At 42.7% G+C, this 24,536-nt stretch overlaps 1 protein-coding gene across 2 annotated transcripts in view; it reads right to left on the bottom strand.

Moving 5' to 3' along the window:
• Nucleotides 1–3,456: 3,456 nt before the first annotated feature.
• SDF4 (stromal cell derived factor 4) overlaps nt 3,457–24,536 on the bottom strand; it is a 30,469-nt gene continuing 9,389 nt past the window's right edge. For both annotated transcript variants that reach the window (XM_019541592.1, XM_019541593.1), the window contains exons 4-8: nt 21,889–22,025; nt 20,803–20,916; nt 10,808–10,966; nt 7,745–7,920; nt 3,457–5,320 (exon numbers count right to left, since the gene is read on the bottom strand). In XM_019541592.1, coding sequence (XP_019397137.1) covers nt 5,144–5,320; nt 7,745–7,920; nt 10,808–10,966; nt 20,803–20,916; nt 21,889–22,025 — 763 coding nt within the window. In that variant the 3' untranslated portion in view covers nt 3,457–5,143. The remainder of the gene's footprint in view (nt 5,321–7,744; nt 7,921–10,807; nt 10,967–20,802; nt 20,917–21,888; nt 22,026–24,536) is intronic.

Genomic DNA, 24,536 nt, shown 5'->3' with positions numbered 1-24,536 from the left:
CATGGGGTAGTGGTCTGTGGGCCGGAGGAGCTGCGGGATCCTCTCCGCAATGTCTCGGATGCGGGCCCCCAGGAAGCAGCAGACTTCCCGGGCTAAGGGGTCGGGGTGGCAGATTGCCCCCAGTCCCCCACAGGATGGAGTCTCCCACAACAAACACCTTTCGTTTCGTCTTGGGGAGAGCAGGGGCAGTAGCTGCGGTCGAGCCTGGTTTGCCCGCGGGAGCCGGCAACTGCGCGGGCTCTGCCGGGGCTGCAAGAGGTGCGAACCTGTTGCTAAGCTCCGGCGGGGCAGGGGCCTTGACCACCTTGGTCCATGCCCCTGACTGGGCAGAACGGGAGGTCCCAGAGTCCTCCTTAGTCCTGGAGGGAAACGGTGCTCTCCCCTGCGGCTCCCGGGGGAGAAGGGCCTGGCAGTAGGAGTCTGTCTCCTGCTCGCAGTCCCTGATGGCACGCAGTCTCTGGCCTGTGGCCTGGAGCTCCCCCAGCTGGCGCGCCAGAGACCCCAGGAGGGAGCAGACCCCGCAAGGGGAGGTGGCCATGCTCCCGGGCCCCAGAGCCCGAAAAAGGGACAGGCAGCCCCCGCAGCCAAGAGCCAGGGGCTCCGTCTGCGTGGAGCCCGGGACCACGGGCTGTCTGGGTGGCCGTCAAATACTGGTCTATTGGCAGTCCCGCCTCCCCGCAATCTTAAATCTCAGGAAATACAGCTCTAGCATGGGGCTAGGATGCTTTGGTATCAAGCACTGTAACAGGCAGATTCATTGCTTTCATGTTAAGCAGTGGCAGGTGACCAGAAGGAAAAAACTTGAACAAGAAACAACCATAAATTGTGCTCAAAAAAGGATTCGATCAGCAGCCTTGTAAGAAGCTGGCTATGGAGAGTGGTCTTGCCAATAAGGGCCTGCCCAAACTTGGGAAAGGAAAGGCTGGAAAGAGAAAACTAAAGAATGACAAGAGAAAAAACACAAGAGTTTCTCTTGCAAGATTCAGGGATAGGAATCATCTGGGAATGGGTTCCTCCAAACCCCATTATGCAGCCCACATCCTCCTACCTCCCCAGCATCTCATTGCGAAGGAGGGACCTACTCTCAGACAAGAACTCCTTGCAGGGGATCTGGAGCTCCACATGAAGGTTCATTTGAAGGTGCTAGGGAGCAGATTTTGGTTTTTGTTGCTGTGTTTTCTTTTTTCTTGGGTTTCTTTGCTTGTTTTTGAAGACCTAAGTTGGGTTTACCATCTTTTTTTGGAGAGCAGGAAGACAAGAAATGTTGCCAACACAGCACATTAAATTTTGTTGCAATCTTTCAGTCCTAAACTTGTGTGAATCTGTAAACTCTACTAAAATATGTACTTCAAAAGTGGGTGTTGTCTGTGCTCTGGGTAGCAAAACATAATCCCCTCCCCCCGACACACACACAATTCGTATTTAAGTGACATTGCTGAACATTGAGACAAAATGTAACGGGCCTGTAACTTGCACTTTCTTTAGCTGCAAGATGAATAATGCTGCCTTATAGACAAGGGGTGGGCAAAACGCGGCCTGTGGGCCAGATGCAGCCCATTCTAGCCAGCCTGCGGGGCGTCTAAAAAAATAAAAAAAAAATTAATATTCATCTTCCCTTGGCTGCCTGTCATGCAACCCTCAATGGGCTTGCCAAAACTCAGTAAGCGGCCCTCCGCCCAAAATAACTGCCCGCCTCAGTTATAGACAGATGAAGGGCATGCAAGCCGGAAAGCTTGCAGAAAAAGATAATTTTTTTGCAATTTAGTTAGTCTAATAAAAAGTATCATCTCTGAACCAAGAGTTTTAGAGTTTTGCATGCCTTATAGACAAGGCTTTAAGGGAATGTCTAACACCATTTCCTGAGCTAGTTCAGGTGTACAGCTGAAGAAGAAATCTTGCACTCTTCTCAAGCCTTTCATAACATCCCAAGTAGGGCTGTGCGAAGCTTCAGGTGCTGATTTGATTTGGAGATCTGGCTCGATTCAGTGGCTGAACCTCTGAATCCAAATTGAATCAGGGGACCAATTAAAAAGTCCAGATCCATTTGGAAAAGATTCGGAGAGCTTCGGCAATTCGGGCAGTCCCCGCTGGCTGCAGCAGAGAGCTGGACCTGGACTCCATGCTGGTAAGTGGGGGGGGGGACCATGGGGGGCCCCCTACCAGGCCCTATCCCGTGCCTGTTCCCCCAGCCCCCCACCTGCTGTCCCAGTCCCCCCATGGCTGACCTACCCGCCCCAGTTCTGGCCCTTTAAAAACAAAAAAAAATCCCAGTCTCACTGGCTGCTGCAGTGACCTTGCGGTTTCTCGGGGCTTGTGGAAGAGCTCTCCACACAGCACGTGACTTTGGGGGGCGGTGGGAATGGCCCCCCACTGGGCAGGAGCCAGTGAGTTCAGGGGTTCTTTTGTTTTTGGTTTGTTTTTTTTTAAAGGGACAGGAGCTCGGGCAGCCATGGGGGGCTCGTGGCACAGCCCCCCACGTCAGTGATTGCCCCTGCCAGGCAGGAGCTGTTGAGTGGAGGCTTGCTTTTTAAAAAAGAGCCAGCAGCTGGGAGAGCAGGCAGGGGTGGGGCCTGTGTGATTTGGAGATTCAGCAGCAGCAGCTGAGTCTCCTAATCAGATTTGGCCAAATCGATTCAGGACAGTGATTTGAAAAGGCCTAATCCCAACTGGTCAAAAACCTCTGTAGTACTTGCCATTTGCATTCGTGGCACTGCACAGTGCAGAGATGCAGTATCTTTTACCAACCCTTTTCTGAGGGACCAGTTTCTGGAGACTTTTAGCAATTCAGAATCAAAAGGTTTAAAATACAAATTAGCGGTCAGAAAGACATACACAATAGTCTCCTGACGTGGCTAGAACTCAGTTAAAAATTAGGTATATGGTGCATCAGACCAGGTGAAAGCAATGCTTATGACACTCAACTCTTCTATTTTTTAATGAAGATGAAGCTTCAGGTTCTACTCCTCCTGGTGGCAAAGACAGCTCTACAGATTAAATGGTGAAACATGCCAGTGACATTAGCGTCACACACCTAGATGCCATGTTTCACATCCTGTGACATTATAAATCCTGTCTCTTACCTCTTTTTTCCAAGTCTTGCCCTCACAGCAACCCAGTTATAACCAAGTGCCTGATCTAATTAAAGTCTCATCTAACTTAGCTTCTGTAGAGTTGCTCAAGCAAAGAGATCCAGCTACTTGTGGCCATCTTCACCAAGATTTCCCCCTGCTAGCTATCTTCTTCACCTTTCAGGTTTTGAAATTGAGATCTCTTTCATCTGAAGCCTTATGTTTTTACATTTTTTTGCTTAATGAAAAAAGCTAAATGCTGGACTGTTTCCAAAGCACAAAGAAAAATATATTTAATGCAAAAAGGTAAATGTATATAAAAAGACACTGATTGATGCGAGCCATGTAACCAAAATAAGGGGACACTCTCAAAACAAAAAGCAAAAACTTCTATTTACATTATATTACGAGAATAAATTTAATCAATCAAATATAACAACATCTTGGTTGGAATTTCAGGCAACCACCCAAAAGAGGGGCTTGTACAAGGGTGAGGCTAGAATTAAACATATTTTTGTATTTTAAACAGTAGTGGATATTGCCCTTGTTTTGCAAGATTCTCCAAAGATAAGACCCAAAAATAGATCAACTAGAAAGCTCACAACTCCCTCATGGGTTGTCACCTGCCTCTGCTGGACCACAGTGAAGAGAGAAACAAATTAAACCAGCAGAGGTCGATACTAGTTCCACTCTCCTAACTTTCCTATGCATAAAAGCGCCATCAGTTTGTGAGACAGCTGCACACATTTCTCTAATCTGAAAGGCTTGATTTTCATTAGCTGCAACACGGTTCATAGTGCAAAAAGCCAAATCCAGGTTTTGCTCATTGAAGAATCCTGCAAGTTCACAGAACGAGAGCTTCCCCTGGGGCTTAAGATACAGACAGTTCTAAAATGAAAGTGATTTAAATGAACTTCTCCATTGCCCCCACTTGCAAGTATAAAATCTGGCAGATTGAAAGCCAATTCCCATTTGCTTTAACAGGAAAATGAATCTGGTTTTGTAAAGCATCAGATTGACGGACTCCTGTGTCAAAAGGAAAGTGATTTTTCAGGCTGCTAGAACCATACTTGGAAGAAGAAACGTACTAGTCTCCAACACTGGGAAGCCACCCTGAAAGAATGTGAAAAACACAGGGAAGATCAACCAAAAAATGCACAGAGACAAGATGCTCTTTTCTGCACTATGGCTATTCTTGCCCCTATTGGCAGCTGCATGCTCTTTCAGCAACAGGGCTACTTCAAGCAGATTGCTACGAAAATACTTTGTTCAAAAACCTTCTGACAGATCAACACAGCAGGCTTCACATATTTGTAAGACTTGGCGTAAGCTATTCCAGCCAAAAGCAATGGTGACTACTAATGAGCACCTTAGCTGTCACAGTACATATAACATTTAAAGAGGATCTGCTCTAACTGTACTAGAGGGGCCACTGATAGTGTGAAAAAAGGAATAATTTTAAGGGAATTAAATGAATATGTACATAAAAGACTGCCAAAAACCAAACTTAGCAGCCTATTTACATTGGGAGAACCAGCATCCAATGCAGTCTACAGTTGATTTTATAAGCTGAAAATACTTCTCTATGTCACTCAATATAAAAAGCTACTGGGCCAAGTGAAGCAAACAGCTTTCCAATCAATTTATTCCTGGATTTCCTAGAACGCTAATAGAATAGACATTTGAAACATGGTTTCCCCCTTATTAACATTGGAGGATCTCAGTTTTTATGATGATTTTCTTAGATCAGCAGCTTCGAAGGCAACACCAAACCCAGAAGTTAAATTTTTAAGATGCCTTCATAAAGTACAGTGAGCCTAACACAGCTGAACTCCCAGCTATAATAATTATACAAGGTAGTGTGAATTGAGTCAGTCCAGATCCTGCCTTGTTACTTACAGCCCATTTTTTCTTTATGCTGAAGGCAAGAGAGCTGTAGGTCTTGTATATGGACGTCTTTAAGTCTAGGACAACACATCTTACGCACACAACACAGATAGCAGCAAGGTTTTTTAGTTTGTTTTTTTTTGGAAAGCAAAAAGGTGCTTCAGAGCTCTGTGGGAGACGAGCAAGGATCAGAACTCCTCGTGGACATTACGAGCATAGTCCATCAGCTTGCTGCCAGTGAAGTACTCGCTGTATTTCAGGATTTCATCCAGCTCCAAGTGATGGTTCTGGTTCTCATCAGCCACTGCTATCATTTGCTTGGCTTCATTTAGGGCATTGTATTCATTCATAGGATCCATGTATTCCTGTAAAAGGTAAGAAAGATCATCATTTTCCACCACTGGGGCCATCACTTGTTTCCAAGCCATATTTCAGGACTCATGCCTCCCCCCAAAGGTCTTAGGGACAAAGGATACCATACACCCCAAAATGACTAACTGGTGCAAAGCCAATAAATGCACCTTTCTGCCTGGTTAACACCTTTCATTTCAAAGACCTTTCTACTACTACCCGTCTCCCTCCCCCCTGAGGTTCCTTCATGAGGAGTAACCGCAGCCAGTATGTCAACAATTTGATGAAAAAGTTAGAGTTCTCCTACAACGCCAAATGTGAAAGAGCTCAGGAAGAGCTAAAAAATCAAGCAGAGAAGGATCCCATACCAGAGTAGTAATAGATTTGGCCCATCAAAGCTAGATAACATTGGAGATCTTGCCTATTGGCATTTTCCTTTCTTTAGGCAAATTATACTGGCAAGGTAGGATCCCTTTGACCATATGACCTTCAACTTTTTGAATTCGTGTTACTTTGAGCTCATCAAGTCTCATGAATGAGCAAAATGTTCTACTATAGTGATACCAAGATGCCATGGATTTCTCTCTTAAAATGTCAGCTTAGCAGATTTTTTTTTTTTTTCAAACACAGTAACTAGAAAAAGATCCAAATTAAAACAACTCTCAAAATGACTTATTTGGAAACAAAGAAGAAAAAAACCCCAACGAACGTGATCACCTGGTTAGATAAAATTACTAAGAATGCTCCAGTTTCAGTACTGAATTGGTAAAATTACACACACATTAACATGATAAAACTTTTGGCCTTGAACCCTAAAACTGAAAACAACATGAAGAAGAGCAAAAGATAAAGATTTGAACTGTAAGTCTTCAGATCTTTTGTATGGTTTTTGGTCCAGGATCTGTCAGACCCGCATTACAAAACCTATACAGCTCTACATAGCTGCAGCAAGGCTACATGCCTTTACCTACAACTGCAGCAGATCTCAAGCTAAAAACTGACAGTACAAGGATGAAAGGTTTTACATATTTTAGGTGCTTCAAGGAGGATTTCACTTTTGCAGGAGGCAGGTGTGGATTCCACAGCATAATGCGCCACGTCATACATATGAGATGCAGACCCAGGGTCTCAATAATGTGCACTCAAAGCTCTACAGAACTCTTCATACAGCCAGGGGTATCAACTGTAGTGTCCAAGTGGTAACAGAGTTTAGGCACCAATATGAACTGAGCAATCATCTAGGCATGTTCTCCACAGTTAGCCAGATTCCTCTTTCCATTGTACAGGAGGTTTTATTTAATTATCCCTGTATAACTTACCTACATCATAACGTTCTCCGACTCAATCCAGTTTCTCTAATAAGATTTTGGCCCATCTATTTATGCATCCACCTCCAATTTCTATTATTCTGATTTTTGATTTCATAAGCATGAACTTTTTTGTTTTCTGGCAACTGCTTACTCCTTTATTAAACCCAAAGATAAAAACATCCACTTGCTTCCTGGAATTTTGTTCTTTTTATTGCTCAAAGATCTTGCTGCCTTTCCCCTCACATGGCAAATTTTCACCATTAAGACTCTGGAGGCAGCAAGAACAGATTTCAATTATGACTCCCTCATATTACTTAGGACAGATCGCTGTCCCATATGAGTCATCTCCAATTCTCCTGCATCTAACAATCTAGTCTTTTCGCAACTGAGATCTTTGACTGCACAACATGCAGTGAGTGCTTTTGTGCAATGGCACACCAATTTGGAAACTTACAAATAAATTAAAAACTAGAGTATATGCGCGTTCTTTTTTTTAAGCTTTAATGTGAATACACAGGTTCTTAATTGAATCATTCTTCCTATCTGAAAATGAGTAATCTCCCAAAAATCTGTACCCCTACTACAGTCTGTGGCTTGCTTTCATGTACTACAAATTAAGAAAACAACCTATTTAGGGCACTATACATAAAAGGGAAAAAAAAATGCTAAATTGGGAACACATTTTCCCCCTACATTACTCTAGTGCTCTCATGGTTCCTAGGTATATTATGTGCCAAAACATCCAATAACTGCACCTTTGCCATCATCTGAGGATGGGAGTGTTTTTTGACTCTATGTTCTTTGGAATGGTGTCTGTCACTGTATTTGGAAAATCTCAAGTGATTTTAAGAACATAATGAACATGAAGTGCCATACTGGGTTAGATCAATGGTCCATCTAGTCCAGTAGCTGTCTTTGACAATGGCATGAGCAGATGCTTTACAGGGAGAGTAGTGAGCTGGGTATGTCTAAAGCGATTTATCTTATGTTCATTACTCTTCCTGGCATCCACAATCATTGGTTCAGAGATGCCAGAAAATACATCCGACTGTTCTGTGTAGTAGTCTATTAATACATCCATCATGCATTTTTCTCAACACGAAAAATGATGAAGTTAGAGACACCTACCTCCAGCTCTTCCATTGTGACGATGCCGTCATGATTGGAATCAATAACCTCCTCAAATTCTTTCTTTCGGTCTCTCACCCAGTCATCATCAATATCCTGGGCTTGCTGGTTCTCCACTGTACCAACAGGCAAGGAAATGAACTCGGAAAGAGTAAGTTTCTTATCACCATCTTGATCTGCAATACAAGCCAAACCAACAGAATGATGAGCACTTAACTCACAAGTGACCACTGAGAAACAAGACACAACTTATTCCTAGAACTCAAAGCTTTCAGTAGTACTAAAACCACAGTTTCCAATCTTCCCAGCTATAAGCAAGGCAATTATTAAATGTGTTACCTGAACTAGGTTTAATATACATTTACATATTTAATGTTAGGTTGCTTACACTTAAAAAAACCAAGAAAATATACCCCTCCCAAACAAACATGCAACCAATTAAGGAGCTTCCTAGCTAAGCCAGAGCTTATAAGGCATTTATACACATACTGCAGGGGGTTGGAGGGTATGGTGAGGTGGGGCGCTTTAATCAGAATGGCTCTGAGACCCACTCTAAATAAAGCGCTCACAGCATCTCGTATATCAGCATCCCCACACTTAAAAATGGCAGCAGGGGTGCTTTACCTAAAGCTTATCAAACTAGCTTGAGTTAAAGTGACCCTGCTGCCATTTTTAAGTGCAGGGTGCTGATATGCATGCTGTAATTATATTGCATCACAGCAGCCTTGCTGTTCATGTATGGGTGCCCTTAGTTTCCAGTTTAAACCCAACTTCGTAGGTGCAACCAGTTCTTGGGCTCCTGCTTATTACAGCTAGGAGTTATCCAGGTCATCTCTGATCTAAATTGGAACATGAGACAAGTGAATCGTGCACTATTTGTACTATGTCTCACCTATAGACAGAGACCAAAAGTAACCAGTTTCTTTTAAAAATGAAACTAGTTATGTTATAAAACTGACATGCCTCAGTGATCAGACAAAACTCTGGACTATTTCATTATTAAAAAACTTATTTTTTGCCTAGAAAAAACCCACCACGCAATTCACTAAGTCATATCTAAGCACACCCGCTAGAGAGCTTTGCGCACCAGTCAGTCTGACTACAGACTGGACAAAACTTGTTGCCTCCACTTCACCTTGCACTTTAAAAGGATGAGTTCCTTTTAAAAGTTGGGAAGTTTGGGATTTATGAATGCTGAGCACGTGCTTCCAGTTCTCATGAGCATCTATATAGTTCCCTCGTGCAGGTATACTTAGCACAGACAGCTCTGCAGTACAAACTATGTTAGCAGCAGTATTTTTGCAGTCTTCACAGTGTGCATTTGTGAATGGATTGCAGGTTTATACTGTAAAACTCAGCATTTCTGAAGAACTCGCATTTATTTGAAATTTACTCTAGTGGGTGCTTTTCTGAATGGCATAGAAGTTGGATTTCTTCTTGAACATGTAACTCAGCAAAATGAGACCTCCTGGTGATTGCTGCATTCCTACTCTTATGAATTTATTACCCTTAAATAAATGATGTAGGGAAGCTAACATGTGGTAACTGCTTCCTTATCAGTATAGGAAATCCTCTTTTTTTTTTTTTTTTTTAAATAACGTTTTTGGATCATGCCATGTTCATCAGAGGAAACCTACAGAGATTTCTAGGTGTATTTCACAAAACTTAACACAAGCCCATTTTACCGTATTTCTCATGTGTGCGTGCGTGCACACATTTCTATCAAATTAAAAAAAAAACCTTTGACCGTTCTAATTAACATGGTGACAGAGGAAATTTAAATGTATAAAGCAGATGGGACAGCAGTCCAATAATGGTTATTGCAATTTATATTCTGTATATTTGATATAGCTTGTGAATGAGATAAAGGTTAAAGCATAATTGTTTTAAACAGAATGGTAAAGAAACATTGCTCAATGCTTGATATATGTATCCTGTATAAACCAGAAGCACCTATCACATCTACAAAAAATATTCAAGACCCTAGATAAAAACTGTAGTTCTTTTTAGGGCAATGCGAAGGTTCAGGTGGTGATTCAATTCAGAGGAGATTCGGCCCGATTAGGTGGCCAAATCTCCGAATTGAATCGGGACCAATTTAAAGGTCCAAACAGATTCAAAGCTCTCCAAATCTTCAGAAAAGATTCATGCAGAGCCCCCCATGCAGTGTGGGGCAGTGGGGAATCACCCCCCCACCCAGAAGCACCCACTGAGTCAGGGCTTTTTTCCTCCCCCAAGTGCCAGAAGCTGGGGCAGGTGGGGCAGCCACTGCCAGGCTGGGAAGGATGGGCATGGCCAAGTTGGAGATTCGGCCACAGCCAAATCTCCAAATCAGATTCGGCTGAATTGAATCGGGACAGTGATTCAAAATCACCCAATCAAATCACTGTCCTCTGAATTTGTATCTGAAGCGAATTCCAGCTGCTTTGCACAGGCCAAGTTCTTTTTTATTTATTTATTTTTCAATGAAAAATGCAGAGGTAACACTGCTGAACTCCCGTCACTAGTTTTAAGAAGTGATAATTTTGCAGCAACATGTTGAATTCTTAGAAATCCGGATAATTACGTTAGCATAAGTGAATCAAAATTCAGCGCAAACCCCTAGTAAGTAGTGCCTGGAAAGTACAAACGTGGTGCTATTGCGTCTCACTTCTGTATCATAAAACACTGAGAAAACCCATCAAGCTGATCTATACTGAAATATAACTGGTTGAGTAACCTTGGGGAAAAAAGCAGGTGTACCCAACTAACGTTATAATAGGGTTTGGTCTGGCCTGTATGAAGTGAGGTAAAACCTGTTGTGACATCCTTACAGCACACAATTTTCTTGTAATGGCCAGCGGTCAGATCATTCACCAGGAATGTAAGGAAGAGGAACGCTACTGGCACAAATGCATGGACCTGATAGCAGATTACAACTCTGAATGAACAGTTTGGTCCTTTTCACATACTCGGGACCAAATCATATTCAGACTTGTTTCAGGACACCACCAGGATGGAACAGTTCCAGTAAGTTTTGTAGGGAAGACATTTCCAAACTGTACAGGATTTAAACTCACATACCAAGATCACGGATGATTTCTTTGACCATAAACTTCAGCATCCCTCTGCTGTGCTCAGGATGAAGAAAGGACAAAAACTCTCCTTCATTCAGCAACAGATCAGCAGGGGGGTTGTCAGCTTGGTACCAACGATCTTTCAGGTTATCTAGAACTTCTTGTGCTAGAAATTAAAGACAATGTTTGTAATAATCAACTCTGTACAGAAAAATACCCCAAACCTGAATACTGTATTGCCTACCTAATAGGGGTTCCCGCCCCCCCTTTTTGGATATTTAAATATTTTTTGTTGGGGACAGCAGAGGGAGCGAGAGAGAATGATGGAGAAAATTCGCCTGAGTTGTAAACTGAAATCTGGCTTGGTTACATCATCAAAATGGGATATTTTGGAGTGAAATGCCCAGTTTAACCCCATATCCTTCTGGTTTCACATATCCCCAACTTGCAATTACATAGGCTATGAAAATAGCTATTTATTCACGACACATTAGTATAGTAAGCAGATCATTTAATTCAATAAAATATAATTATTCTATTTAAACTACAGCCAAAGAGCCATAACATTTTTTTTAACAATTGGTCAGACTATAGTTTTACATTTCTACTGAAAGGGTATCTTTAGCGTCATAATGTCCCCTAGTACCATTTTTATAACTAGCTCAGAAAAGACAAAAGAGATGGCCACCTTTTCCTTGACCATCTCTCACCAAGATTTCTGTGCTACATTAACTATTAAGTATTTCAGAATGTCTACCCAGTCAACTGGTTTGGGTCAGATGCAAAGAAAATGAAGCTGCTGGCACCCCTATGTTATCTTAGCTTGTGTATGACTATTTTAAAGGCAGACAACAAGAAAGAATCATAGAAAATGAGAGTTGGAAGGGACCTCAGGAGGTCACGTGTAGTCCAACCCCCTGTGCAAAGCAGGACCAGCCCCAGATAGATCATCCCAGCCAAGGCTTTGTCAAGCTTAAAAACTTCCAAGGATGGAGAGTCCTCCACCTCTCTGGGTAACCGGTTCCAGTACTTTACTACCCATCTCATGAGAAAGTGTTTCCTAATATCCAACCTAAACTTCCCTTGCCGCAGCTTGAGCCCGTTGCTCCTTGTTCTGTCATCTGCCACCACCAAGAACAGCCCAGCTCCATCCCCTTTGGGCCCTCCCTTCAAGGTAGTTGAAGGCTGCTATTCAACTCCCTCTCAGTCTCCTCTTCTGCAGACTAAATAAGCCCAGTTCACCCAGCCCCTCCTCTCAAGTCGTATCCCCCCAGACCGCTAACCATTTTCATTTCTCTCCGTTGGACTTGCTCCAATTTGTCCACATCCCTCCTGTAGCGGGGGGGGGCCCAAAACTGGACACAGGGCTCTATGGTCTGACAGTACTGACTAGGGGTGTGTGAAGTGGGCTGTATTCAATTCAGATTCGGCCCAAATCGGGGAGAGTGATTCGATCTGTTGATTCAGATCACTGTCCCCGACTCAATTTGGCCGAATCTGATGATTCAATGCTGATTCAGAGAATTGGCTATTTGGCCACAGACACAGCTTAAATGTTTTTTCTACGTAGCTCGAGGTACCAGCACAGCTCATGAACTCTGTGATGCAGGGGCAGATGGATCATCCCACAGGAGTGCCCCCCCATGTGCTCGGTGGCGAACCCAGAATTGGACTGGAACTACTTCTGGTCCACTTGCGGGTCTGCTGGGAAGTATGCTGGGGCCCCCCAGCGGCTTAGCTATCAGCTGCGGGGGGATCTGGGGTGCTCCCCCAGACCCACAAGGCACCAGTTGCCAAGCCAGTTGGTGTGGGGGGCCCACCCTGCACACTCCCTGGAGGACCCGCAAGTGCTTCTGGTCCACTTCAGCGTCTGCTGTTGAGCGCACTGGGGACCCCCCATGCTTTTGTGGGACACCCCATGCATCCCAGCATCGCAGCGATCACAAGCCCCTGCTACCTAGAAGTATGCAGAAGAAAACATTTAAAGCTGTGTCTATGTCCAAATCGCCAAATCTCTCCAAATCGATTCGGAGGATTCAGCTTCAATTCAGAGAAATTAAAGGGTCCTTTGATTTGATTCGGATTCAGAGATTTGGCCACCGAATCAGGCCGAACCTCCACCAAACCGAATCAGGGACTGAAGCTTTGCACAGTCTTAGTGCTGACACAAAGGTTGCATGGAGTCTCTTTCCTCAGCAATCACAACCCCACTACTATCTTCCTCTGCATGCAATCATCTCTTTGACCTACCTTCCACCCTGTGTCTCAGACTCTCTTGTTATTACTGTTTCTTCAAAACTCTCTAGCCTCCACCCTGAGCATAGTACTCATCTCTTCCGTTTCAAGATGTTCTCCTTAATGGAGCCAGACCTCCCACTACTGTTCAGATACCATCTTCCCATGACTACTTCCCTTCCCCACAGCCACCAGATCTCTAGAAACTATTTCCAAATGAGTAGAAACTCAACTGATTTAAGCTGATTTGCTAGTCGATGCAAGGAAGCTAAAGTCAACAGTTCATCATGAAAGTTAGAGAGAATCAACACTGGGAAGGGGAAAAGAGGGAAATGGAGTGTTTCAAGAGCATGTTACATTAAAACATAATGAAAAATAATTCCACCCACTATTAAAAGCCTTGGCATCTTCTATATTATCACATATCTCACTTAAAGCATTTTTAGTGAGTGCCCCATCATACATAAACTCCAGGACTGCAAAAAGGATAACTAATGGAAGACAATCTAATGGACACATATTCAGAGCCTATCTGCCTTAAAAATAAAGCTGATCAAAAATTTCTGAATAAGATTTTTCTTTCGTAGTTCTAAAAATGGCCTTTTTGGGAAGGAGTGGGAGTACTATTTTTGCACCTTGGAAATTCCCTCCCACCCCGCCAAAATGCAAATACTACCAAAAAGACTAGACAATGTTTTCATTTGTGAAACAGCAGAATTTTTAGCAAATGAAGAATGGACATACAATATATTTTTAAAAATACTTGTAAACATTTGGCTGCTGCACTCTTGAGCTGGGTTCATCACATGAGCTATACATCTCTGCAAACTGCTGGGCATATTAAAAAAAGAAATTAAGTTACTGGAGCATCATTCTTGCTGTAGATGTAAAACAAACTGTGTCTTAGTCCCTTTTATTCCCTCACTAGCTTCCTTCACGTCTCCAAAGGGCAGACCCTGGCAATCCAAAGCTCTGGGACTACCGTCCAAGTGGGAATTTCTCTGTTTACTACCCCTACGGTTTGTGACCACAGGAGTTTAAACTGATACAATTAAACAACTTCATTAAATAAAGCACGACCTATTCAATCACCCAATGATACATGACAATTAAAGACCAGAATTAAAACCAGAGAAGCTTATAACGGGCTTTCCCTCACCTAAACCTTACTCTCTTCTTCCAAATTTTGGTAAGTTCTACATAGCCCAATTGCCTCCATTTGAGCTGGAAGCAGCAGACTGCACTGATGTTTTCTCTCCTTCGTCCCAAATATCCATCAGCGTCTCCTCCTCCCTCAGGCCAGCATCATAATCCTCGGTTCAGGACCAAACAAAAATAAAATTTGCTGGCCTGGCTGGAGCCCTGATAAACAGCTTCTCATTGCTTCTAGTAGGACCCCTGCTGTTTTTTTATATTGAAACTTATTTTTGCCACGGTTTTGTTTCCTGTTTGTTCTCCTCTCACTCCTCTAAGTCTGTGAGAGTATCAGACTAGTTAACCAAGGACCCATGATACTCATGAGACACACAAATCCCTTATTCTCTACCATCAGGGGCAGGCAATTATTTTGGGCAGAGGGCCACTTACTGAGTTTTGGCAAGTCATTGAGGGCCACATGACAGGCAGCCAGGGGCAGATAAATATTCATTTTCTAAATTTTTTAGGGGCTCTGCAGGCTGGATAGAATGGCATGGCAGGCCGCATTTTGCCCACCCTTGTTCTCCATGTTAATAAAAGAAAGTGGTGGGGAAGGAATGTAGAAACCCAATCTCTTCTTGCATGGGGATAACAATAGTAACATTAGATTCATGCTGCCTTCTGCTAATATCAGAGACACCAGAATGAAATTCAAATTGTATCATGGATGAAGGCTTTAAGGCTTCCAGTAGGAACTCCAGATACAGGCAAGTTTAAACAAACACATTTTTAGAAAAACTGTCTCCTTTTTACATTAACTGCAAGCTGCTACAATGCCGCAGTGATGAGAGTATACAAAAAGTGCACATCCAATAAATGTAACCACATGCTCACAGAGTTATATCGGAAGAAAAGAAAGAAACCACCTTACACTTTGGTTCTTTTCATTGTATACATTACACATATAGCAGGAGCAGGGCTGTTTTCTTCCTTGGTACTTCTTTAAAATAAAATTAGTTCACTTGTACAGAATGTGTCAAGTCAAATTTTCTCAGGTTTATTTTGTGGCTATACTTCAAATTTCACCCCAAGAATCAAAAGCACTTCTTGATAAGAGGCCTGGGCCTTGCTAAACTTCCAGGGTCTCAGCAAGTAGAACAGCTAGAATTGCACTTAAAGGTTTAATTAAAAAAGGGGGGGAAAGTTATGGGAGAATGTTTCTTCCCCTGCTCTTCATACTAAAGCTTTTTGACCTGCAAAGAACCCTCCAATCCCCCAAAAAACTATATTCCCTCCTTTACTGAATAAGTCTGTCAGATTTGGGCCCAAAAATACTTTGAAAAACAGAAGATGTAAAGTAAGGCAGGCCTTTGAATGAAAATGCAGAGACAGCCTTAATTATAAATGCTACACAGTAAAGCACATTTAACTTTCAAAGAGTTTAAAACAAAAGTGTCCACTTTCCTTCTCTCAGTAGCTCAAGAGCTTTCAATGTTAGTTCTATGTTATACCAATTAAAAATCTGGCTGCTTTACATTGCCAAATCTTGCAAATTCTTGAGTTTTTGTTATAATCTTTCTAACAAGTGGAAATTTTTTGCTGGATGGAGATGTAAATTTAACCACATGCACACAGAGTTTATATCGGAACAAAAGAAACCACCTTACGCTATGGTTCCTTTCATTTTTTTTTTTTTTCACATCATGTCTGACAAGCAATTTTAAGTGAATTTTTCTTCTAAATTTGACTAACTGAAAAAACCCCATTACCTTACCACTTGTTTCCATACAAAATGCACTACAGGTTTTATTTTAGACCTGCATCATAGAGCATGCAGGTTTGCAATACACCTAGACAATCCTAAACAGGAAATAACTTGAAAAAATATGTGCATAAAGTTTTCTCCTATTTGGAGCACTTAAGTGACACATGTTGAAAATCCTGCCTGTTGTGCAAAAAATTACCACCATACATTTAGAAAGAATTTGTCAGAACTCTGCAATGTTGTCAGATCACATCGAGAATTAGTTTCCATTCTTGGGACAGGAAGATCATTTTATCTGTTTGGGAACTTGTTTTAGTACACATTTGGAAGGTGTTAAAAATATTAAAAATAAAGGCAGGCCAAAAAAAGGGTCAGGAGTATGCATAGTCCCATTTCTGACAACAATTTCTCTTTCCCCAGCTAGGTGGTATCCAGGAGTTAGAACTTTTACAGCATTCACTGGAAAAAAAAAAAAAAAAAGAACAAAACCAGCCCATTTTCCTCTTGGGCATTCCTACCATCATTAGGTGCCTGCCCCAAGCCCTATGAAGTTAATGGAAGAACTTCCACTGATTTTAAGGAGATTAAAATCAGACCTAAGACCAATTAATCCTACATTAGCAGTAATGTTGGTTTATATTGCACAAATAATGCTGACTCAAACTATTCAAATGACTGTTGAATTGTGCCTCAGAGCTGCCCTTCTCCAATGCAGACCTGCATACCTAAAAGAAACTAGAAACATCCATTCACGTATCACCAAACTACTGGAGGGAATCCCCAAGTCTTAGATGTCCCAATATAACCACTTGAATGCTGCAGGTCAGCGCCACACTGCATGTAACAACGCCTGAAAATAGTTGGGGCATTTGTACACATGCAAGTGCCACAGCGCTGGGCACTTTGAAAAGCACCTGGTGCCGTGTTGCTTGCAGTTGTATAAGTGGCAAAATGTGCATCAATGCACGGAAAATGGCAGTGGTCCACTTTTGAACTAACACACATACAAGCTGTTTTAGTTCAAAAGCGTGCCACAGCCCTTTTCTCCACGCTGACGTGTGTTTCACTACTTGTACATGGTGCTGCACCGCACAGTTGTGCATCAGCTCACGTGCAGAGCAAACTCGATTAATCTAGTCTGCTCCAACGTGTCGGATCTGTGGCGCAAAAATGTACATATATACACTTGAAGCCCTAGTCTTATCTGACTACTTACAAACCTCCAGAAAACCCTGATATTATACTTATTTACTGAAAGTGAAAATATTTCGGTATCAGAACAAAGTTAACAAAAACTAGCATACTTTCATTTGCTTTAACAGGTGTTGTTTGGGTGATCAGTGCTTTGGACAGTCAAAGACTTAATTAAGGGCCTTCACCAGTCTTAAGGCACCAACCTTTTTTTTTGTTAACAAAAACCACCCACATTCCATCAGTGAGAGTACAAAAGCAATTCTGTGTATTCTCAGAGTCAGGAAGTGGTACAGAATTAGTTTACATTTTCCCAAACAAGGCTTGGTTATGGTAGGTTGCTTAGGTCTTACAATGAACCATACACACAATTTCCTTATTCAGCAAATCTTAAAAACAGTTTATCTGATCAGCATTCCTGTAAACTGTAGTTAACCACATTGCCATAAACCACGGCTGGGAAAACACCTGTACTGCATAAAATTCAAAGATCTATTTGCATTGTAGTTGCTTTTTTGACAAATGGAAAGCATAATGATGATAACCCAGTTTTCAGTGACTAATTCCTGCAAGGAAGAGCTAAGTCTTGATGTCTTATTCAGGTTAGCAGTGCATTCAAACACATACAGGACAGGAAAGGTAGCAATTACTACAGAATATCTATCTTTGGAAGAACAGGCCTGTTTCAACAGCAAGTTGCTAAAGTGATGCAAAAGGATGACTATTCTTATTAAGCTAGAATTCTTCTTTTCGCACCATATAGAAATGATGCAAAATTTAAGGTAATTTAAAATGAACTAGTCTCTATTCTGTAGGTCTTAGCTCAGGCATACAAGTGCCACAAGTAGCATGGGCAGCCTCTGTACTAGATCAGAGAAGGGACAAGCCAAAACAGCAGCAGATAAGGTAGGAAGCAAAAAGCAGAGCAGATCATGCAGAGGATGAGGATCAGAGTCAGACCCAGGGAGGGTACAGAGCTAAATTCTGGCATGGCAGTGCTGATACTAGTTTCTACCACAGTATAGAGTGTGTGCACATCAACATGCTCGTATTTATACACACATGCACATATGTGCACATGCAAACAGCTTCCTCTGCCCCCCCGCAAGAACAATCTGTAGACTTTCCTTTGCTACAATTAAATAGTGTAACACAGAAACTAACAACACATGGAAAATATGCATTATCACATCACTGTAAGCACAGTGTACTGTTTAAGTATGCAGTTAAACCTACAGTACAAAACTTTCAAGCTCTTGATCAGAATTTCTGAAACCCTAGACTCATGGAGGCTAAAGTGAAAAAGAATAGGGGGTGGAAAAATCTGGACATGAGCTGTTCACCCCCCCCCTCAGCATCCACGCTCCCTCTCAGCAGCCACCCGGTAGCAGCCACTGTGAAAAAGACTTATTTGTTATATACAGTCACAGTGCTCCTAGGCCAGGGCGGGCAATTATGTTGGGTGGAGGGCTGCTTACCCCGTTTTGGCGAGCTGTCGAGGGCCACATGGGTAGCCCCACCCTCTAGTCACCATCTTGGGACCAATGTCCCAGAGCCAGCACCGGTAGGGCCCAGAGCAGAGAGGGGGGAGCTGGCCCAGCTCCATAGAGCTCCTGCTGCCTGGGACCCTGTACCTCTGCCGCCCTGCTCTGGGCCCTGCTGGCACTGGGACACTGGTGCAGGCCCTGTGCTCCTGTGTCCCCCAGCACCATCGTACAGACTGGGGGCAGCGCACAGCCCCAACCCCCTGCTCGCCAGCAGGGAAGGAGCTGGTGCAGAGTGCGGGGAAAAGCAGCCCCTCACCCGCTCTGTGGCCAGCGCTCCCTGCTGCAGCGGGCTGTCCTGAATAGGCACAGGCAGCCCCCCTGTGGGCTGTGAGCAGCTGCAGCGCAGGGTGCCACCCACGAGCCAGGCAAGGGGCTGCTTTTCCCCCACACTCAGCACCAGCTTGTAACCCAGCCCCATGCCAGCTCCAGGCTCACCCGTCGGGGATGCATGGTGGCAGCAGCAGCTGTGGCCCCCTCCACTTGCCGCACCGGGCAGCTTTTTATTCTGTTGTCATTTTTTTCTGACATGCCAACAAAATACCACTAAGATAGACTGTTCTACAGACTCTACAATGCTTTCCGAAAAGAATCTGTATAAGGTTATGAAATCTCAAAAGATCACATACCTTAAAAAGTTGTTTTAAGCAATGACTGCTTAAAAAGACACAAACCTGAGCTATGTAGGCCACGTGTAAATTAAGATGTAGAACTGAAGTACAGTAAAAGTTCCGCTATCCGGCAGCTTGCAAGTCGGCATGCTCTGTTAACTGGCACGCCAGCTTGTAAGGCAAAGTGAAACTGGAAGTGCCCACCGTGGCACTTCTGGTTTCTCCGAGCCCACGCGGCCTGGGGCAAAGCAGCTTGCGCTGCCAAACCCCCACAGCCTGGGGGCATAACAGGATGCACGGGGTCCGCCTCCCTGTCCCACAGGTAAGGCAGTGATGCCATGGGAGGAGCAGCGATGCCAAAAAGGCAAGGACACTTGTTCAGGCTGCTCAATTAACCGGCATATTTTGTTATCCAGCATCCCCCATTCCCAGGGGATGCCAGATAATGGAGTTTTTACTGTAAATGAGAACTGTTCATAAAAAATAATGAAGTACTTACTAATCATTAGTGCTTTGAAAAAGAATGCTTGAATGAAGATGCCAAGGTAGTGCAGAACTATTGGGATTTTGTTCTTTGATCCTATTTCTAATTTATAGGAGGGTGGTGAAGCACTGGAACAGGTTACCCAGGGAAGTGGTAGAATCTCCATCTTTGGGAGATTTTTAAGGCCCAGCTCAACAAAGCCCTGGCTGGAATGATCTAGTTGGGGATGGTCCTGCTTTGAGCTGGGGGTTGGATTAGATGTGACCTCCTTCCAACCCTCATCTTCTATGATTAGTCATGAAGATAAAAAATAAACAAAGGGAGGAATTCAGCTCCAAGATAATTTTTTTCATCTGGGTTTTGAGAGACTGATTAAGTTTTTTCATAAAATTAGACACACAAGTCTAAAAAGCCTGCTTAGTCTGATGCAACTGACACTTCCCAGGGGCTATAATTTCTGGAAAACCTTGGCCAAAAAACTAAAAGAGCTTAAAAGTTCAGCTACTATCCATGGCCAGGAACACAGTCATCTTGCCTGAGCTGACTGTTTAGGTATATGAATCCTACTTAAATCTATTTAGGATTCCCCAGCTACACATTCCCACAACCAGCTCCATAACAAGTTCAATCCAGTCACCATCTTCTGAACACACCTAAAATTGCTACTGTCTGGATCTGCCATTCACCACCTAACTCACCATGTTCTGCATTGCAAGCGCCATGTTATTAAGAAGTAGAGGGAACTGAGGCATCCAACTTTGGTTCATCAGTTCCCCTCCCAGAACAGGATACCTGCTTTGTAGGCACGGGGATGCTTAGCAGTACCTTTGCGAATCTTGCCCTTAGTCCATGACCGGAGACCCGCCAATGTTATACAACAGCCGCAGAGACCACAACATGATGCCTTCTAACATACAGTGCTCAATTCAGAGGTCAGCAAAGACTGGAAACCACCCCAACACACTTACCACACATTTTATCATTCAATTCCCCCACCAGAAAGTCACACAGGTAGCAGCAACTGACTATACTTACTTTCTTCATCAATTTTTAGCTCTTCGTTGTTTTTGATCTTCTCCGCAACTTCTTTTTCATTAAACCCCTTGCTTGCCAGAAACTTAATTTTATATTCATCCCAAGACACATGGCCTATAAAAGAGAGTTGCATCTCAGACAAGGAAAATATCGTAGCATCTTCAGAAACATTTAAAACAGCTTTTGGTATTGTTTCTTACTGTGCCACCTGCCAAAACCCTTTATGCTCCTGCATTTTATGAGAATTAATCTATTTCAACTTGCAACCCAATGACCGTACATTTTATCGTGGCTAAGCATCATCAACACTGTGCCTGCCAAGCATCTTCTGAGACTTCAGATTCCTTCCCCTAATGCTAAGGCCTAAAATATTCTTCTGGCTGCCTTTTGCAAGAGTCGCAATTCGACTATTGTATGTCAGAAGGAATTCATATGCATTTCCATAGGAGAATTGTGGCCACGTTTTTTTCATTGAGCTGGATTTCCTATGGGTTCAGTCTGACTCAATGGAAACTATTCTAAGCTTATCTTCTATTACAGATGGTAAATGTCCCACTACAAGCTGAACAAAGAGCAAATGGCTACATTTGTCTAGTTCGCAGAAATGCGTGTATTTACCCTATTTTTAGTGCGACTATTTAAAATGCTCTCTTTTGAGACATCAAAGTCAAGAAAAACTCAACTCTCAGGCCTGGGCAACACCAGGGAAATTTTTAACACATGGTTAACACAACATTGTATGAGCAGACTTATGTCACCTATAGGTCCCCAAGTGACTGATACACAATGACACATCTATTTCAGAGTTTAATTTTAACGATACTGGTCAAGTGATACCAGTGATACAAAATAATTAGAAAAAGAAAAATCCCTAGCAGGTAGGCCCTAAAGTGAAGATTCTTCTACTGATTACCACAAGGCACAATACAAATGCAAGGATGAAACTGGACTCAGGATTTTGAAGGGACTAGGATGTGTTTTCTGACTAGATCTTCAGGACAACTACCAGATGGGCTTTCTAGCTGCTATAAACTTATGCCACAAACCAGCTAATTACACAAGACAAAATAAACACTGTTCTCCTACCATCACCATCAGGGTCCACTGCTCTGAAGTGCATTTTGTTCTCTTCTACAGCTTCCTGAAAATGCTCTTCTGTCTTCTCCATGATCCAGCGCTGCATCTCTTTAGCACTTATCTTTTTGTCCTTATTAATATCCACCCTGAAAAACAAAAGGAAACACCAGTTCATTTTCCAGGGGTAATTATCAATTCAAGCCATATTCCTTCATTGAATAACAAAATTAACAAAGTCGAAAAAGCAGAAATCAAAAGGTATGTTGGTTTTTACTGCTTATTGGATAGCCATCATACACCATTAGACTGAGCTATTAGTTGAAGAAGAATAAACACGTGAAAGACAGTTGCTTAGTAAATAAATTTGGCTAAAAGCAAGGTTTGAACAAGAAGCCAAACCAAGATAGGAATCACTTCAAGAATAAGCTCTCTTGATCTGAAAGATGGCTTGGATGGTTTGTTTCTTTCATTACTTAGAAGAGACATTATAGTATAAGCACACTGTTCCATGCTCCTCTGAAGAACAATTTTAACGCAACTGCCCAGTGAAATAAGGTACTTGCTGTTTTTCACTGAAAAGGTAGGTGGTCAATTAACACCCGCATGCTTTCTTAAAGAACACAGCTGTGCTTCTTTTATGTAAAAGTACTTGTGGTTTTTATACTCCAAAGCTTGTTAACCTTATTTCAGATCTCCTAAAGTTAAGGCTTGCAATATGATTGTTTCCAATTTTTCATTTGTCTACTGTTATAGGCTCATTGTTGCAGAGATCCAAGGATTCCTCCCTAGACTTGTATTTCTTCTGTATTTACCTCCAATACATCTCAACCCTTGCCTCTTATTTAATGGCTCCATGCTTGAACCTTGCTTCCCACCCCCTTGCTCTCCCCTCCTCCCCGCCCCCCCAGTCTCTCAGTTTATTGATGAAATACCTCTCTAGGTTTGCCCATATCTTATCAGAAACAAATTAAAGTAATTAAAAGAACGACAACTCAGGCTGAACCCCATTCTTGTACAGGCCTCCTGAAAGGTTTCTCAATTCTGTGTTGTAACCTTAAAAAAAAAAAAGTTTATTATTTTCATCCTTGATCTCTGAAAGGGGCCATTGTTTCCATTTCTTTTATTGTATGGCTGATGGCTAAAGTGACCTTGTCTAAATTAAAAACGACACCACGGTATCTGCTCCCTGTGCAACTTCCCAGTCACACCTGCTTTCCTTTTCTGGGACAAGAACAAGACGTTTCTCTGCTCCACTAGTGTTCAACTGCAGACACACAAGGTATATTTTATCCAGCCTCATGGACCAAACTGCCAAGTAGAGCAAAAACTGTATTAACCGGCATTTTATTAGCTGGAAAACTCCGAGGGATGCAGCAAAAGCGAAACGGGAAGTACCACTTCTGGGTTTCCCTGCCGCTGTGAGCAGAGTTCTTGCCACTTCTTTGGCCCACGGCCCAGGGCAAAGCAGCCTGCGCAGGGCTCCCTGTCCCCCAGCACACTGACGCTGGGGAGTGCACCAAATGGTGCACTTTTGATTAACCGGAATATTTGATTAACCGTTATGTCCCATTCCCAGGGATGCCGGATAACAGAGCTTTTACTGTACAAGTCAATTCTAAAAATCTGTTGTTGGAAATGACATACTGAACACTAAGAAGTTTGCTTGATTTGCAGATAAGCAGGCTGCAGTACCAACCATTAAAACAAAATTTACTATAACTATTATGTAGACAGAATAAGTAAGGAACACAGAAATGTCTTTTTTTCTTTCTCTCTCTTTTTTTTTTTTTAAAAGAGTTTAGAGTTTTTCATCTTTGTTCGGAGCCTAGGCATTGCTTAAGCATTTAACTAACCATAAGCATACATTTAGAACTAAAAAGACATTCTATTGACATTTAAAAGGCAAGAATCTATTTAAAGTATACCAAACCACTCCAATCTTGAAATTTTAAAGACAACACACAGACACACAGGCTTGACTGACTTTTTATCTTCCGGCATCACTATCTTAAGACTACTAAATTTTATCATTGAAACTAAGCTTATTAGTATGTTTTTTCTTACCTTTAAATGTCACCTAAATGTTAAGGAGTTTAAGTCTTAGAATAACCTAAACAGCTTTTTAAAGTGTTTATTGGTATTACAGCGTGTGACATTAAAGTATTTACACGTTACACTTTCACAAAGGAAATGCATTCAGCACTTCAGCAAGACAATGGTTCAAAATCTACAGCAAAACAATGGTTAAGTGTCTGACTTATATTATATCATGCTTATGCTGACAACAAGCCATATCTTGGTCCTGAATAAATTTTCTTTAAGACAATAGGGGAAATAGAAATGTAGTTCATCCTCAACTTAAAACATGACCCTGTCATGCATCACTAACAGGTCCAGACAGGTCTTGCCTCCCCTCGATGCGGCGCTGCTCAGGCCGCAGCTGGAGTCCCGTGTCCAGTTCTGGGCGCCGCACTTCGGGAGGGACGCGGGGAACCTGGAGAGGGCCCAGAGGAGGCCACTCGTATGGTCAGGGGCCTCCGTGGCTAGCCCTACAAGGAGAGGCTGAGGGACCTGAATCTCTTCAGTCTCTGCAAGAGGAGACTGAGGGGGATCTTGTGGCTGCCTACAACCTTATCAGGGGCCAGCAGCAGGGACTC

The sequence above is a fragment of the Crocodylus porosus genome, unplaced genomic scaffold (assembly GCF_001723895.1).
Source record: "Crocodylus porosus isolate Cpor-Errol unplaced genomic scaffold, CroPor_comp1, whole genome shotgun sequence".
NCBI lineage: Eukaryota > Metazoa > Chordata > Crocodylia > Crocodylidae > Crocodylus > Crocodylus porosus.
Note: the sequence above shows the minus strand (reverse complement) of the source record. Positions and strands in the feature narration are given on the sequence as shown.